Source organism: Mobula birostris, chromosome 6 (assembly GCF_030028105.1).
Source record: "Mobula birostris isolate sMobBir1 chromosome 6, sMobBir1.hap1, whole genome shotgun sequence".
Classification (NCBI taxonomy): Eukaryota; Metazoa; Chordata; class Chondrichthyes; order Myliobatiformes; family Myliobatidae; genus Mobula; species Mobula birostris.
The window spans coordinates 125294648-125311620 of NC_092375.1; the positions used below are offsets into that span (position 1 = coordinate 125294648).

Genomic DNA, 16973 nt, shown 5'->3' on the forward strand with positions numbered 1-16973 from the left:
AACAGATACTTAAATAGTTACTGATCTAGAGAGGGCAAATGGAATTAGAGTAGATGGGTAAAAAGGTCAACACATTTGTAGTGGGCTGAAGGGCTATTTTCTGTGCCGTACAACTTAATGACTCTAAGAGTCAGATGGCAGCTGACTAGAGTATTGCAAATGTCATGCTTCAGTCTAAAAGTATTGTGAATAAATCAAGAAACATGTCATCACAGCTTCAGTTGGGGGTAGATTTATGGTGACTACAGTATGATGCAAAATCATTGTCATTTGGGTAAACATGAGGTAATCAAAGGCAACCAGTACAGAGCTGAAGTCTAATTGTGTATGACAAATATGATCATGTTGTTTGAGGTTAGAGGGAAGAGGTGATTTGGGAAATGTAGCTGATATTCTGTAAATGGATTTACAGTATTAATAACACAGAATAGGTTCATCAGCAAAAGTGATGTTCAGCAGACTGTAGGTGGACTGATAGCATATCAGATTGATGACCAGTGAAACTCAATACAGAATAGTGCACAATGATGTAAAATGAAAGGAAGCTTGAAAGGAAGCATGCATACATAGGAAATGAACAATTCTAAAAAGGATGCATATTTAGAGAGACCTGGGGTTCACATCAGGTCTAACAAATCTTAGATGATGGAAGGAATATTCATTAAAGCTGCTAAAGATGTTTTGCTTCTTTGCTTTATAAATAGGGACATAAAGTAGCAAAAGTAAGGAAGTTAGGTTTAACTTGTATAAATCACTGACTAGAATACAGTTTAAATCTCAGCATTAAATTGAAACTAGAGCTAGGCCATTCAAGGAAGATGTCAGGAATGTGTTTTTCAGAAAATTTGGAGTACTCTCTTCCAAAACCTGCAGCTGAGCTTGGAAGGAATCAATGGAGAATTTCAAACTGAGACTGATATACAGTATTTGTACTTTTAAGGTTGTTATGGATGTTGAATTATGATAAGTGGAGTTAAGATCCAGATCTGCTAAGAGTTAATTGAATGATAGATGAACATTGAGATTTGAATTTGGCCTCCAATAAAGGAGATTCACTGAAAGGGACCAAGAGTGAAGGATTCCTGGTCCATGCAGAGACAAGATGATCTTTTATCAGGACATTTGAATTATTAGGGGCTGTGATAGACTAAGAGAGGGGGTTCTGATGGAAGAGTGTGAAGTGAGAAACCACATCTGTGATAATTAGCAACAAAAAGAGGTGAAATGTTCATTTTTAAGATATAATGGAAATCAGAAATGTACTGAATAATAGGGTAGTAGAAACAGATCTACTTTGATAGAGAATATGCATCTTAATGTGCAGGAGCTAATATTTAGACCATCTTGTCCATCAACACTATGAAGGATTTATTTAATTTGTCTTGCTTATCTGCACTGTTTCAAACTCTGCAATTTTTCTTCCTTCATGCTAGATTGTAAAGGGCCATACATGCTTCTCCATACGTTAACTTGGAATGATTTGGACTCAAAAAGTTGTAATGAGGACCATTCACTTAGTCTGGAGCACAGCTCCAATGCCATATTTAAGTTTTCTGATGGCACCACTGTCATAGCCTGAATCAAAAATGGTGACAAGTCAGCATCTAGGAAGGAGATTGAAAATCTGAGTGGTGCCACAATTCACTCTTACTCAAGGTCAGCAAGGCATTGACTTCAGAAGGAGGAAACTGGAAGAACTCATTGGGGTATCTGAGGTGCAGAGGGTCAGCAACTTCATATTCCTCTGTGTTATGATTTCAGAGGATCTGTCCTGGGCCTAGCATGTAAGTACAATTAAAACACAGGTATGCAGCCTCTCTACTTCCTTAGAAGTTTGCAAAGATTTGGCATGACATCTAAAACTTTGGCAAACTTCTATAGCTGAGTGGTGGAGAGTATTTTGACTGTCTGCATCATATCTTGGTATGGAAACAGTATTGCCCTTGAATGGGAAATCCAGCAGAAAGTAATGGATATGGCCCAGTCCATCACAGGTAAAGCCCTCCCCACCATTCTATAGGCATCCGTTAGTCTCATGAGACCATGGATTTGCATCTTGGAAAGTTTCCAGGGTGCAGGCCTGGGCAAGGTTGTATGGAAGAACAGCAGTTGCCCATGCTGTAAGTCTCCCTTCTCCATGCCACCGATGTTGTCCAAGGGAAGGGCATTAGGACCCATACAGCTTGGCACCGGTGTCATCACAAAGCAATGTGTGGTTAAGTGCCTTGCTCAAGGACAAACATGCTGCCTCAGCCAAGGCTCGAACTAGGGACCTTCAAATCACTAGACAAATGCCTTAACCACTTGGCCACGTGCCAACACATTGTGCACATATAAACAGCATTGTTGCAGGAAAGCAACATCATCACCAGGGACCACCATCACCCAGGTTATGCTCTCTCTTTCTTGTTGCCAAGAGGAAGAAGGTACGGGATTTTCAGGACTCACACCTCCAGGTTCAGGAACAATTATTACCCCTAAACCATCGGCCTCTTGAATGAAAGTGAATAACTTCACTCAACTTCATTTGCTCCATCATTGAAATGTTCCCACAAACTACGGACTCACTTTCAAGGATCCTTCATCTCATGTTCTCAATACTTATTGTTTGTTTGTTTGTCTGTTTGTTTATTTATTTATTTATTTATTATTTCTTCTTTGTTTCCTTTCTCGTTGTATTTTGCACGCTGGTTGTCCACCCTGTTGATGTGGTCTTTTATTGATTCTATTATGCTTATTAGATTTATTGAGCATGACTGCAAGAAATTGAATCTCAGTGTTGTATATAGTGACTATATATACTTTGATAAATTCTCTTTGAACTTTGATTAAGTTTTTGTCTAGAAGGTCAATGCATGATCTAATTGAAACATTAGTGTGATAGAGAGCAACTTCTCTCTGATGGAGTTCAAACCAGGGGGCATGAGCTTGACATTAAAGTGAGGCCATTCAAAGTTTAAAAACAAGATCCCCCGCACTCATCAAACTACCATTAGGAAAACAAAGCTAAAGTCTCTCTCTACTATCATAAGATCAAGTAAAATGTATAACTTACTGTGAATAAAATCCACGTTTAAGAAACAAATTATTATTGTGAATATGATATAATAGATTTAACAAAAACCTTACTCGAAGAACAGTTTAGATAACAAAATAATTCAGAGTGGCTTGATCAGGAAAGTAAGTAGAAGGGCTGGCTATGTTATTCAAAGAACTTATAAATGTACCTTATTCCACAAGCTTGCTGACAATCTGTTCCATGCATTTAGCCACTGTTTCAGTGAGGCAATTTTTTAAGTATGAACCCTTGTGCTTAAATTGCTGATTTCACTCATATTTCCTTTGACTTATTTTTCCCTATGTATTGATCTGCTTCCATCACACTCGTCCAGATCACTACAGCTTGGTGATGAGAGGAGTGGAGGTGGCTAAATTCCTCTTCTTGCCTCTCGTTCTTATGTGAACTATCTCAAATATGTTGCACATATACTGACCCTTCTCCCATTTACTCTGTCAGAATCATAAATGATCTTTAACAGGTCAGTAAAATTTCCAATGAACTTCAGCTGCAAGGAGAGCACTCTCAACTTCTCAGGTTTCACTGTTAATATAGTTCTTTATTCCTGGTCCTATTTTAGTGTTTCTTTTTCCCTGTATTCCTAAGATACTGACAGTCTTCCAAAGGCATGATACAGGCAGAATTTCCAGTGGTCTTAATCAGTACTTAGCAAATAATTTTGTATAATTTCCTTGATTCTATTAATAAAATCCCATAAGCAGCTCATCTTGTCCTGTCTCCTTCAAGAAATAAGTACAACAAAAGAGTCTCTCTATTCTTCACAAACTTCAAAATTGTGACATTTAGTTTATTTAATCTTTTCTAATTCTTCCTTGTAAAGTTACTCGCTTTTATTACCCAATACTTTACATCCTTTTTCCAGACATAGAGGTAAGGCTTAGAGGATCATCAGTCATGTATTTGGCTTCAGTATAATGAAAAATAGCTTCAAGAGACTCCTCCATAGAATTAACTGCTTTGTAATTGAAGTTGTGTTTTGCTCATTCTGATTTGCAACTTTGATCAGTTTCTTGACATTGCTGTCCCTATCTCCAGGCATTTTCTATTCTGCATTTCTACTAAATATTAGAAACATATGTCTTACAACTATCTAATCACATCAAATTTGTCTGTCCTTGGCAATATTTAAGGGCTTGCATCTTTTGATGTTTGCCTACCACACTTTGTTCTAATAATATTTATATTTTGATACTACCATGTAGAAATTTAACACTTTCAATGTAGTCATTTTATTGCATTCTTTTTTGTTTTCTAGCCTGAAAGTCCGAAGTGCTCACTACATTCCTAAATCCCATAATAAAGCTTTGCTTAGCATTCCCTTCTCAGTGATTAGAATTAAATCTAAAATTGTATTAGCTTTGGGTTCTTTAACAAATGTTTTGGAAATGAATCAAATACTACGTTCCTCATGTACTGCTTTAACTTACTGCATACCCCTCATACATACAATCTTGTGTGTTAACATTCATTTATTGTTTGATTTTAAACAAGTTTACATTTACCGCACTTCACCTATTTTTAACATTTTATAGATAAATTGATTCTATTTATTTAAACACACTTAAGATTGTCCTTTAATATCACCACTCTCATTCTTAATTGTTCTCAACATACTGTTCTTTTGATTTACCTCAAGGTGATGCCAATATGTAACTTTTTCCATAATTTAATAATTATTTGTGAAATGTAAACCAGTAAAATTTCTGTTCCAGACCATACATTTTATGTATATTCTGTCATGTTAGGTATGAAATGGTGCAAAGAGGCTCATTGAAATGGCAGGATGTTGGATTTGTTCCTGATGTGTACACTCACAACCAGCTGCTAGAGAGTGAGCTAAAAAATGTGAAGAAGGATCTGGAGAACTGCAGGAAAGCAACCAAGTATGTGGTAAATAATTTAATAACATTTGAATATACATAAATTACTTAAGGTGGAATTTGTATATAAAATAAACATGTATATTAACCAATAATGAAAACATGCCTCTTTTATCCACAGCACTGCCAGTGAAGCATTAGTAAAACTAAGGAAAGAACGCGATTTTCATAGGATGCATCATAAACGTGTAGCACAGGAGAAAAACAGACTCATTAATGATATTAAAAGGTAATGAAAATTGCCTAGTCTGAGATCTAATGTAGTTTTTAGAATTCAGAACCATATTATAATCATAACTGATTACAAAAATATTAAATAGATACTTTTGGGGGAAAAAAAGAGAAACTAGACTTTTAATTCTGTTCGAAGAGTACAAACCATTTGAGAGGAACAAACTGGCAGAATTTGCTATCTTTAATGCTGAATTAATATCTTCATGTGCTTTACATTAGTGAAAGTTTAATGTAAGTTTATTCATGGTAGCTCCTTCTACACTTCCTTGCTCTTGCTGTTGGGGTCTCCTGAGAGACAAAAAAAACCTTCAAACCAAGTTTAAGGTTCAAAGCACATTTATAATCAGAGTATGTTTACATTATACAATCTTGAGATTTGTCTCCTTATGGGCAGCCACAAAACAAAGAAACCCAAAAGAACCTGTAAAAAAGGCTGTCAAACCTCAATGCGCAGAGAGAAAGGAACAAAAAATTTGTGCAAACAATAGAAGTAAGCAAATAGTATTCAGAACAAAGTGAGCCCTCAGACACGAAGTCCAGAGCAGCCAAAGCAGGCCACAGTCTCAGCCTCAGTACAGCGCAGAGCCAAGTAATTGTTGCAGAACAGCGAACAGCACCTGCGGACCCCTGCCTCTAGTCTGGACACCCTGCCTTTTCATTCCATCTGGCCTGGTGTTTAAATCAACCAAGTATTGGTTCATTCCTCACACTTATATGCTCTGGGTTTGGATACTGCTGCCACATTTCAGCCCATACCTGAACTTTCCAAATTAGCCTGGCGCTTAAATCGATCAAACCTCATAACCTGAATGGCCTTGAATCTTTCTCTCCTCTGCTCCAACTTCGCTTCTCTCTGCCCACCCCAACTTTGCCTTGAATAGGCCTCAACCTCACCTCAATTGTGTCTTGTACCTGCATGCTTCAACCCTTGACTCAGCCTTGCCTTTGCTTGCCACGATCCTGCGGTGATCGTTTACCATAAATTTTACAAGAAAAAATGTTATTAATAAAGTATTTAGTTGTATTCTTTTTTTCATTTGCCACCAGTAAGTAGTCATTGGGCTTCACCAGTACCATTTTAAACCAGAATATTAACAATATTATTCTTTCGCCAAATGTTGCCATATTTTGCTGTTTAGGAATAATCCTTGCATCACTATTGCTCCCTCCCTATATATTTTTACCTGACCCCCTACCTCCCTGAAACCCGGATAAATTTTTCCCCTCTCATTTAACTGTTTTTCGAAGGAAATACATTAATAATATTTAAGGAGCCTGCATCATAAAATTCAAGACCACTGATGTACAATTTAAATAAAAATTTTGATGTAATATATTCTGAGCAAAAATATAGCGAATACATATGATCCCTACTTTACATGGGCTTGTATTCCTGAAAAAAAAAGGACATATCTCAGCTTTTTGCAATGTTGAAGCTCTGACATCAGAACATGCGGCAAGAAATGCAATTTGGGGAAAAAAGGCTGTGCTAATATATTTACTTCTTTACACATAAAAGAGGATGTTATTATATATCTCAGATTCTTTGGGTAATGATTTGTGCATTCTGTATGGGAGACTTTCATAACCTGAATGGCCCATTGCCACCTCATTATCTCCAATTTTATAATATTGTTGAGTTGCAGACTACTCAGGTGGATATGAGCTGTTCTTCTAATTTGCATTTGTCCTCACCCTGGCAGTGGAAAGGCAGAGGACAATTCAGTGTGAGAATAGTGAGGGAAGGGTGATATGGTTTCCAACCAGGAATTCATGCATAGAGTGCCAGTGTCCTGCAAAATGATTATCAAGTCTATGTTTGCTCTTGCTGAAGCAAAAGCAGCAAATGCAAGAGACAGTGTGGAGCTGATGCATGTAAACCTTTGTCTGGCCTGAGTAGGCTGTTTAGTTCCCTGGATGGTGGTGAGAGAGGACATGTAGGACAAGTATAGCATCTCTTATGGTTGCAGGTTAAAATAAAGGACAGGGAGGAATGGTAGGTAGGGATGAGCAAACCAGGAGTCCTGGTGAGAATAGTCCATGCAGAAATGGATGGGAAGAGGAAGATGTAAGATATGACTGCTAGTGGAAGTAACTGAAGACGGTGTGCTGGATGCAGATGCTAAAAGGTAAAGGGTGATGATTAAGGGAACTCTGTCTCAGTTCTATCTGGGAAGCAGGAGCAGGTAAGAGGAGAAATTTGGGAAATAGATTAAATGTGCTTATCAACTATAGCAGAGGCCAAAGTCACATTTCCTGAAATGCCCCAGAATGGAAAGCTCCATTTTGAGAACAGTTAGGGCCTAGACTGAGAAAGTGAGAGTAAGAAATGGTATCCTTACAAGGCACCAGGTAGGAGGAGTTTTAGTCAAGGTAGCTGTGGGAGTCTGTGGATTTGGAGTAAATGTCAGTGAATAGTTGTCTTCTGCACTGGAGACTAAGGTCCAGGAGAGGGGGAGAGATGTCAAATGGTCCAAGTGACATTGAGGATGGAGCGAAAGCTTATTGTGAAGGAGATAAGATGGACAAGTTCCACACAAGTGCAGGAGGTGAGACCAATGCAGTTTTTGATACAGCAGAGAAAGAGTTGGGGAGGATTGCCAGAGTAAATTTGGAAGGATAAAAAGGCAAGCATAGCTGGGGCCCTGTGAGTGTCCTTGGCTATGCTTTTGATTTGTAGTTAGTGTATGTAAGATGGATATTAATGTGATTATCAAAATGTTCATACATCCTTGATAAGTTATAGTATGTGATTTCAGTATCTGATCTTGCTAATTTTATTGCAAGTAACTGCTATGCCTTGGATCAGAATGTGCTGTCTTTAGAGAGTAGTAATTCAGTACTTGCCTTTGCCACCTCTCCAAGTAGTGACAAAAACCAGTTCCAATCTTATCAGCTAAATTTGCACTGTACAAGACTTTTCACCAAGCAATCCAAGCATCATACACAAAAAACTGGAAAATAACTCTGAGAACGGTTGAAACCGTGATGTCTAGTTAAGCCAGTTGTGAAAACACAATGTTTTTAATAGTTTGAAATGTTCAAAGATATTCAGACCATGAACAATTAATCAAACATTTTTAGTGAAATAAAAAACTGACTTAATAAAATTTAACCGCAATTAATTCAAATACTTTAATATCACGTATATCTTGGTCCCACACAGAAATCCCTCTCCATTGTTTTCAATGGGACCAGGTTTCCTTCATTAGATCAATCTCAATACATGTCCTATGGTCAGGTTCCCCACTGAAAGTGTTGAGGAATTACAAGAACTTTATATTTACCGGACTCCATTAGAGCACAGCAACAGAGTGCTGTCAAAGTGAATGTAGCCTGCATGTTTATATATGCAATGAAATCCCAAGCTAACTGATATCATGCATAAGAAACTATGACCCTTTCTTTAATTCTGTTGACATTTCTCAGGAAAATCTTGGCCATTGTTGCATAGTGATGAACTGTCTTGAAATATCCCTAACATTTGGCCTTTGTTGTTTTCTCAGAGTTCATCAGGCATGTGGAAATTTGATCATTGGACTCCTCTGGGCATTTCTGGAAGTTTACTTGTGGAACTTTCAGGGGAGCTTAAAAGCATTTTGTGATCTTGATTTGCTTGTGATCTTTCAGGCTTAAGAAGCACTATGCTACATTTGAACCTACCCTAAGGAAGATTACAGAGAAATATAACACTGCATTGAAAAACAAAATGCTGACAAGCTTGGAAAAAGACAGGGCTCTTGTGCAGGTAATTTCTTCACAGGACCTGGCCTGATAATGTGAACGAAGGAGGTTAAGCTCTAATATATGTACACATGATTTAAAAGTTTACTATTCTTGTAACACATTTATACTCACAAAATATCCCAATGAAAATTTAAAGAAAATCATTTTATTGTTGCAATCATATTAGAATCTACATAAATGAAACATACTGAAACATTGATATCAAATTTCACATTAGTTCAATTTAGAAAATAATTTCCAGTGACATAGTGTATTTAGAAGAGCTGTGTGGGTTTCTGGTCTTAAATGCAAAGAATGACTTGGGCATAAATTAAGTAACCTCATGTACTGTAATTAGGACAGGTATTGGTTCAAGTCTGATTATATCCTGTCTCTTCAATAAGGTATACCTTAGAGTGCCAATGTGGTAGGGTATACTGGGAAGAGCGAAGCCTAAGTTTTTGTCATCATTAACTCCAGATTCTATGAAATTTTATTGCTTCAGGCTGAACACAGGCAACATAGTATCACAGTACAGAAGGTGCCCATTCAATTATATAGTGCATGCTAAATTCAAGCAGATCATTCCCATCAGACCACTCCTCTTAGTTTCCCAAAATCTTGTCAGATGCCTATCAACTCTCCCCCACCCCTAATTGTCCTGCAAACCAGTTTGTCAGTTGTTAATTTACTGGCCACCACATCTTTTAGATGAGGGAGAAAACTGGATTGCCTGGAGAAAACACATGCATTTGCAAAGAGAAAGTGCACAAACTGTAAACAGACAGTTCAGAGATCAGGACTGGAAACCAGGTCTTTTGAGATGTGAGGCAACAGCAGTAGCTGCTGCACCATTGTATCACTCATAGGAGATCAAAATTGGAGATAATAGAAATTAATTCCAAAAGGAAGATTGTAACTTGTCCTCAGGATTCAATACTGTGGGTAGCAATGACTTGGATGAAGAAATAGTGGGTTGTATAATTTAAGATAATGATACATTTGGTGATGCAATGAATTGCATTGATAGGTTCAAGAAGCTTAATCTGTGTAGACTATTTAAGGGAGCAGCCAGCACCACTGCCACAGATGTGGTAGATGGAGCTTAGTGTGTGTAAATCTCATTTTGGTCACATAGATAGTTGATAGTCTATAAATAGCAGATAGTCTAGATAAGTAACACATCTGTGTAATAACGTGATTATTAATGTCTGACATCTGTCTAAGCATATAGAGTATTATGTTTGAAGATCATAAAAACTTAATCTTTCAGATTCAATCTGAAGTATGAATTTTTATTTTTACAGATGAAGAGTCTCAACCGGAATCATCACCTGTCCATTTCTCTTTGCAGACGCTGTCTAACCTCCTGAGGTCCTCCAACATCTTGTTTTTTGTATTTGTGTTCTCAGCATGGGAGATGCTTAAGATCATCACTTTGGTTATAATTGTTTTAAACTTCATATTGTCAATAAAGCATTATCAATGGTGGCCTATGAATATACTGTCAATAAGTTTGAAGGAACTGTAAACCTTCAAACCTTACAGGATATAACATTTTATTTTAATTAAATTTAAATATTTATTACCAGGTATCAAATTTACAAGCCACGATACGTAGCATGGAGTGTGCATGGGATTTGCCAGCTGCTGTTATCTCAGGTACTAATTCAGTGGTTAAAATGTAGTGAGCACTTTTGTATAACTGCATGTTTTTTATGCGCACTTCCAGATCTTTTCAGGAGAAATTGTGTTGTGATCAGGTATTTAATATTAAAGTCATACTGATAATATCTTTGATAGGCAGGGGACAATAACTTCAGTTCTTCATAGTGATTTTTCTTCAGGACAATACTGAAATCCATGATTACAATTTACAGTTGATGCATCATGAGCCAAACAATATGTAGTGTAAGATTTAGTATTTTTGCTGTTTCAAAATATTAATTCATTTAACTCATGCATTCCTTTTGTTTATTTGCTATGCAAAATAAGTTATATATTTGTTTACAAAATAACAGTATCACAATGGAATAAAGGGAACTATAGAAGCATGAGAGAGGATCTTGCCCAGATGGCTTAGAGGAGGATACTGGCGTAGATGATGGCAGAGCAGAGATGGTTGAAGTTTCTGGGAATAGTTCACAAGGCACAGGATAGATATATCCCACAAAGGTAGAAGTTCTCAAGTGGTAGGGGTAGGCAACTGTGGCTGAGAAAGGAAGTTAAGGGCTGCATAAAAGCCAAGGAAAAGGCATATACGGTAGCAAAAGTGAGTGGGAAGTTGGATAATTGGGAAGCTTTTAAAATTCAACAAATTTTAAAATCCTGTGGGAGGGAAGGAGGAGACTGCAGAGCCTCTGGCAACAATCTTTGCATCATCACTGGGGACGGGAGAGGTTTCAGAGGATTAGAGGGTTGCAGATGTTGTTCCCTTATTCAAGAAAGGGAGTAGAGATAGCCCAGGAAATTATAGACCAGTGAATCTTATTTCAGTGGTTGGTAAGTTGATGGAAAAGATCCTGAGACGCAGGATTTATGAACATTTGGAGAGACATAATATGATTAGGAATAGTCAGCATGGCTTTGTCAAAGGTTGGTTATGCCTTATGAGCCTGATTGAATTCTTTCAGGAAGTGACTGAACACATTGATGAAGGTAGATGTAGTGTATATGGATTTCAGCAAGGCATTTGATAAGGTACCTCATGCAAGGCTTTTTGAGAAAATAAGGAGACATGCGATCCAAGGATATTAGATTGCCCACAGAGGGGAATGACTGGTTGTAGGCTGGTCGTAGACTGGTCATATTCTGCATGGAGATTGGTCACCAGTGGTGTGCCTCAGTAATCTGTTCTGGGAACCCTGCTCTTCATGATTTTTATAAGTGACCTGGATAAAGAAGTGGAGGGATGGGTTAGTAAATTTGCTGATGACACAAAGGTTGGAGGTGTTGTGGATAGTGTGAAGGGCTGTCAGAGGTTACAGCGGGACATCGATTGGATGCAAAACTTGGCTAGAAGTGGCAGATGGAGCTTAACCCAGATAAGCATAAGGTGGTTCATTTTGGTAGGTCAAATACGATGGCAGAATATAGTATTAATGGTAAGACTCTTGACCGTGTGGAGGATCAGAGGGATCTTGGGGTCCAAGTCCATAGCACACTCAAAGCTGCTACGCAAGTTGACTCCGTGGTTAAGAAGGCATATGGTGCATTGGCCTTCATCAACCATGGGATTGAGTTTAAGAGCTGAGAGGTAATGTTACAGCTATTTAGGACCCTGGTCAGACCCCACTTGGAGTATTGTGCTCAGTTCTGGTCACCTCACTACAGGAAGGTTGTGGAAACTATAGAAAGGGTGCAGAGGAGATTTACAAGGATGTTGCCTGGAATGAGGAGCATGCCTAATGAGAATTGGTTGGTGGTGTTGTAGATAGTGTAGAGGATTGTCGAAGATTGCAGAGAGACATTGATAGGATGCAAAAGTGGGCTGGGAAGTGGCAGATGGAGTTCAACCCGGAGAAGTGTGAGGTGGTACACTTTGGAAGGACAAACTCTAAGGCAGAGTACAAAGTAAATGGCAGGATACTTGGTAGTGTGGAGGAGCAGAGGGATCTGGGGGTACATGTCCACAGATTCCTGAAAGTTGCCTCACAGCTAGATAGGGTAGTTAAGAAAGCTTTTGAGGTGTTAACTTTCATAAGTGGAGGGATAGGGTTTAAGAGTTGTGAAGTAATGATGCAGCTCTGTAAAACACTGGTTAGGCCACACTTGGAGTACTGTGTCCAGTTCTGGTCGCCTCACTATAGGAAGGATGTGGCAACATTGGAAAGGGTACAGAGGAGATTTACCAGAATGCTGCCTGGTTTAGAGAGTATGGATTATGATCAGAGATTAAGGGAGCTAGGGTTTTACTCTTTGGAGAGAAGGAGGATGAGAGGAGACATGATAGAGGTGTACAAGATATTAAGAGGAATAGATAGAGTGGATAGCCAGCGTCTCTTCCCCAGGGCACCACTGCTCAATACAAGAGGACATGGCTTTAAGGTAAGGGGTGAGAAATTCAAGGGAGATATTAGAGGAAGCTTGTTACTCAGAGAGTGGTTGGTGTGTGGAATGCACTGCCTGAGTCAGTGGTGGAGGCAGATACACTAGTGAAGTTTAAGAGACTGCTAGACAGGTATATGGAGGAATTTAAGGCGGGGGGTTATATGGGAGGCAGGGTTTGAGGGTCGGCACAACATTGTGGGCTGAAGGGCCTGTACTGTGCTGTACTATTCTATAAGAATAGGTTGAGTGTACTTGGCCTTTTTTCCTTGGAGCGATGGAGGATGAGAGGTGACCTGACAGAGGTGTATAAGATGATGAGAGCCATTGATCGTGTGGCTCGTCAGAGGCTTTTTCCAAGGACTGAAATGGCTAGCATGAGAGGGCACAGTTTTAAGGTGCTTGGAAGCAGGTACAGAGGAGATGCGAGGGGTAAGTTTTTTATGCAGAGAGTGGTGAGTGTGTGGAATGGGCTTCCGGCGATGGTGGTGGAGGCAGATATGATAGGGTACATGGAGCTCAGAAAAATAGAGGGCTATGGGTAACCCTAGGTAATTTCTAAGGTAAGGACATGTTTGGCACAGCTTTGTGGGCCGAAGGACCATATTGTGCTGTAGGTTTTCTATGTTTCTTTGTTTCTATGTTCTAAAACATATCAAATTACCAATATTCTAAATTTATAAACAAGTATAAACAAATTTACATTGATATTATTAAATATTATTGACCTTTCCTCACCAAGCCTGGGAAAAGCACAACCTAGCACTTAACGTTCATTCCAGAACATTGTAACTCTTCTTTCTACTTTGCACGTGCATAATGACATCACTGTTTTTTTCCTCAAGGCACAGGCATTAATACATTAGTGACCTTTAACGATATAAAAAAAAGTAATTCTCAACAGTCACCTGGTTACAAATACAATGTTATAAATGCTGGGAATCAGGAATAAGAATCAATGTTTTAAAAATAAGCAAGTCTCGTAACATTTTGTGAGAAAGAAAAAAAAGGCAGGACATTGAATTTACATCAAGATAGAGTTGACGACAAACAGTTTTTAAGATGCAGAGATAGGTCAGTGGAGAGGTGAGAGAATAAGTAAGGCGTGAAATACTAGGAAAAATTAAATGTCAAAAGGGGTGATAGGGTAAGGGACCAGAAGCACGGCTGAGGTGAAAATGGAGAATAATCATCTAAGATTACCAAAAGGAATTGGGAAGGAATACTAGAAATCTGAGATAAAAATACAACAATACATCATGGTGACCTCACCGAGTCCATAAAGTTATAATGCCCTAGCTAAAAGATGAGGTGCTTACATTCAGATTTGTTGGCACAATGGAGGAGGCTAAGAAATGAGACAGCAGAAGGGGAATAACAAAAAAATTAAAGTGGTAGGTAACTCGAAGCTTTGAATCATGCTTATAAACTAAATGGAAGTGTTTTGTCATATCACCCAAATCTGGCTTTGGCCTCTCCAGTGTTGAAGAGATAGTCAGAGTCATAGTCATAGTCATACTTTATTGATCCCAGGGGGAAATTGGTTTTCGTTACAGTTGTACCATAAATAATAAATAGTAATAGAACAATAAATGGTTAAATAGTAATATGTAAATTATACCAGTAAATTATGAAATAAGTCCAGGACCAGCCTATCGGCTCAGGGTATCTGACCCTCCAAGGGAGGAGTTGTAAAGTTTGATGGCCACAGGCAGGAATGACTTCCTATGACGCTCTGTGCTACATCTTGGAGGAATGAGTCTCTGGCTGAATGTACTCCTGTGCCCACCCAGTACATTATGTAGTGGATGGGAGACATTGACCAAGATAGCATGCAACTTAGACAGCATCTTCTTTTCAGACACCACCATGAGAGAGTCCAGTTCCATCCCCACAACATCACTGGCCTTTCGAATAAGTTTGTTGATTCTGTTGGTGTCTGCCACCCTCAGCCTGCTGCCCCAGCACACAACAGCAAACATGATAGCACTGGCCACCACAGACTCGTAGAACATCCTCAGCATCGTCCGGCAGATGTTAAAGGACCTCAGTCTCCTCAGGAAATAGAAATGGCTCTGACTCTTCTTGTAGACAGCCTCAGTGTTCTTTGACCAGTCCAGTTTATTGTCAATACGTATCCCCAGGTATTTGTAATCCTCCACCATGTCCACACTGACCCCCTGGATGGAAACAGGTGTCACCGGTACCTTAGCTCTCCTTAGGTCTACCACCAGCTCCTTAGTCTTTTTCACATTAAGCTGCAGATAATTCTGCTCACACCACGTGACAAAGTTTCTTGCAGTAGCCCTGTACTCGACCTCAACTCCCTTGCTGATACATCCAACTATGGCAGAGTCATCCGAAAACTTCTGAAGATGACAAGACTCTGTGCAGTAGTTGAAGTTCGAGGTGTAAATGGTGAAGAGAAAGGGAGACAAGACAGTCCCCTGTGGCGCCCCAGTGCTGCTGATCACTCTGTTGGACACACAGTGTTGCAAGCACACGTACTGTGGTCTGCCAGTCAGGTAATCAAGAATCCATGTTACCAGGGAAGCATCCACCTGCATCGCTGTCAGCTTCTCCCCCAGCAGAGCAGGGCGGATGGTGTTGAACGCACTGGAGAAGTCAAAAAACATGACCCTCACAGTGCTCGCTGGCTTGTCCAGGTGGGCGTAGACACGGTTCAGCAGGTAGACGATGCCATCCTCAACTCTTAGTCGGGGCTGGTAGGCGAACTGAAGGGGATCTAAGTGTGGCTTGACCATAGATCACACTGTGAGTAGTGAACACAGGACAGTAAATTGAAAGTGCAACTAAATCAGTGCTTCTCATGGATAATGTGAATGGAAGATATTAAATGAAAGATGTTGAATGCAAGTGTTGTATATTTCACATTTGTGAGGGATAGTTTCATAGAAATTGGAGTGAGTTTTGTTGGAAATAGTGTAATGTACCCAATCATCTTGTAGTAAATTATCTCTGACAATGCTGACAAAGGAGGATACAGTATCTGTATTCTGATAGAGATATACAGTACTGTGCAAAAGTCTTGGGCTACGTCCACACGAGACTGGATAAATCCATAACTGAAGCTTTTTCTCTTCGTTTTGACCCTCCGTCCACACTGAAATGGCATTTTCTTCCCCCGAAAACGGAGCTTTTCTAAAACACTCTCCAGAGTGTTTAGATCTGAAAATGCCGGTTGGCCGTTGTAGTGTGTACGGGGTAACCGGCTAATTTTAAAAACGCTGTCATGACGTACCGGAACAAATGGTGGCGGCAGCGCAGCACTTCATTGTTTTCTTGAACGCAACCTCCAACACCACAACAATATCTGACAATAGATGTTTAACATCCTAATGTAACATTGTATGAAAATACAAGATAACACTGATGCAGATATGTTTTATACATTTAACAAGGTGCTTTATTAACGTATTGCTTGTGCAAACATTCAATAGATGCAATTGTCACTTTTGCCCAGTAACTCGTTTTATCACACACGTTAAATACAGCAAAATAATACACAAAGACATGGCAAAAGTAAAGGCAAACAAATGAGGTAACAGCAAATTTCACTTTTGCCCAGTAACAAGCCTTATTGCATTTAGTTGTAGCTGTCGTCCCTTTTATCGGTGAAGAGACTATGGCTGTAGGAAATGTTGCTGGACAAATGCGCACCAAGTCTTTCGTTTGGCAATTTCCTTTTAAGTTTTTCTAGTCTGTAACTGGACAAACGCACACCAAGAATACTGTTTCCTCTTCGCTTGTTTACTGTGTGTCCTGCACATGCCCAGTGGGAGGAGATTCGCCCAAATACCCCTTTTAATATGGACAGAGGTATTTTCAAAAACGCCTGGTGTGGACACCTATCGTTTTTACGCGAAACTGGCGTTTTCAAAATTATCCGGTCTAGTGTGGACGTAGACTTAGGCACGCGCACACACACACACACACACACACACACACACACACACACACACACACAAACACATATATATATATAT

The 16973-nt window shown here is 39.2% G+C and overlaps 1 protein-coding gene across 6 annotated transcripts in view; it reads left to right on the forward strand.

The window, feature by feature from the left end:
• LOC140199345 (sperm-associated antigen 16 protein) overlaps nucleotides 1-16973 on the forward strand; it is a 656665-nt gene that overhangs the window by 44873 nt on the left and 594819 nt on the right. For all 6 annotated transcript variants that reach the window (XM_072261235.1, XM_072261236.1, XM_072261237.1 and 3 more), the window contains 4 exons: nucleotides 4825-4962; nucleotides 5081-5188; nucleotides 8824-8941; nucleotides 10512-10581. In XM_072261235.1, coding sequence (XP_072117336.1) covers nucleotides 4825-4962; nucleotides 5081-5188; nucleotides 8824-8941; nucleotides 10512-10581 — 434 coding nt within the window. The remainder of the gene's footprint in view (nucleotides 1-4824; nucleotides 4963-5080; nucleotides 5189-8823; nucleotides 8942-10511; nucleotides 10582-16973) is intronic.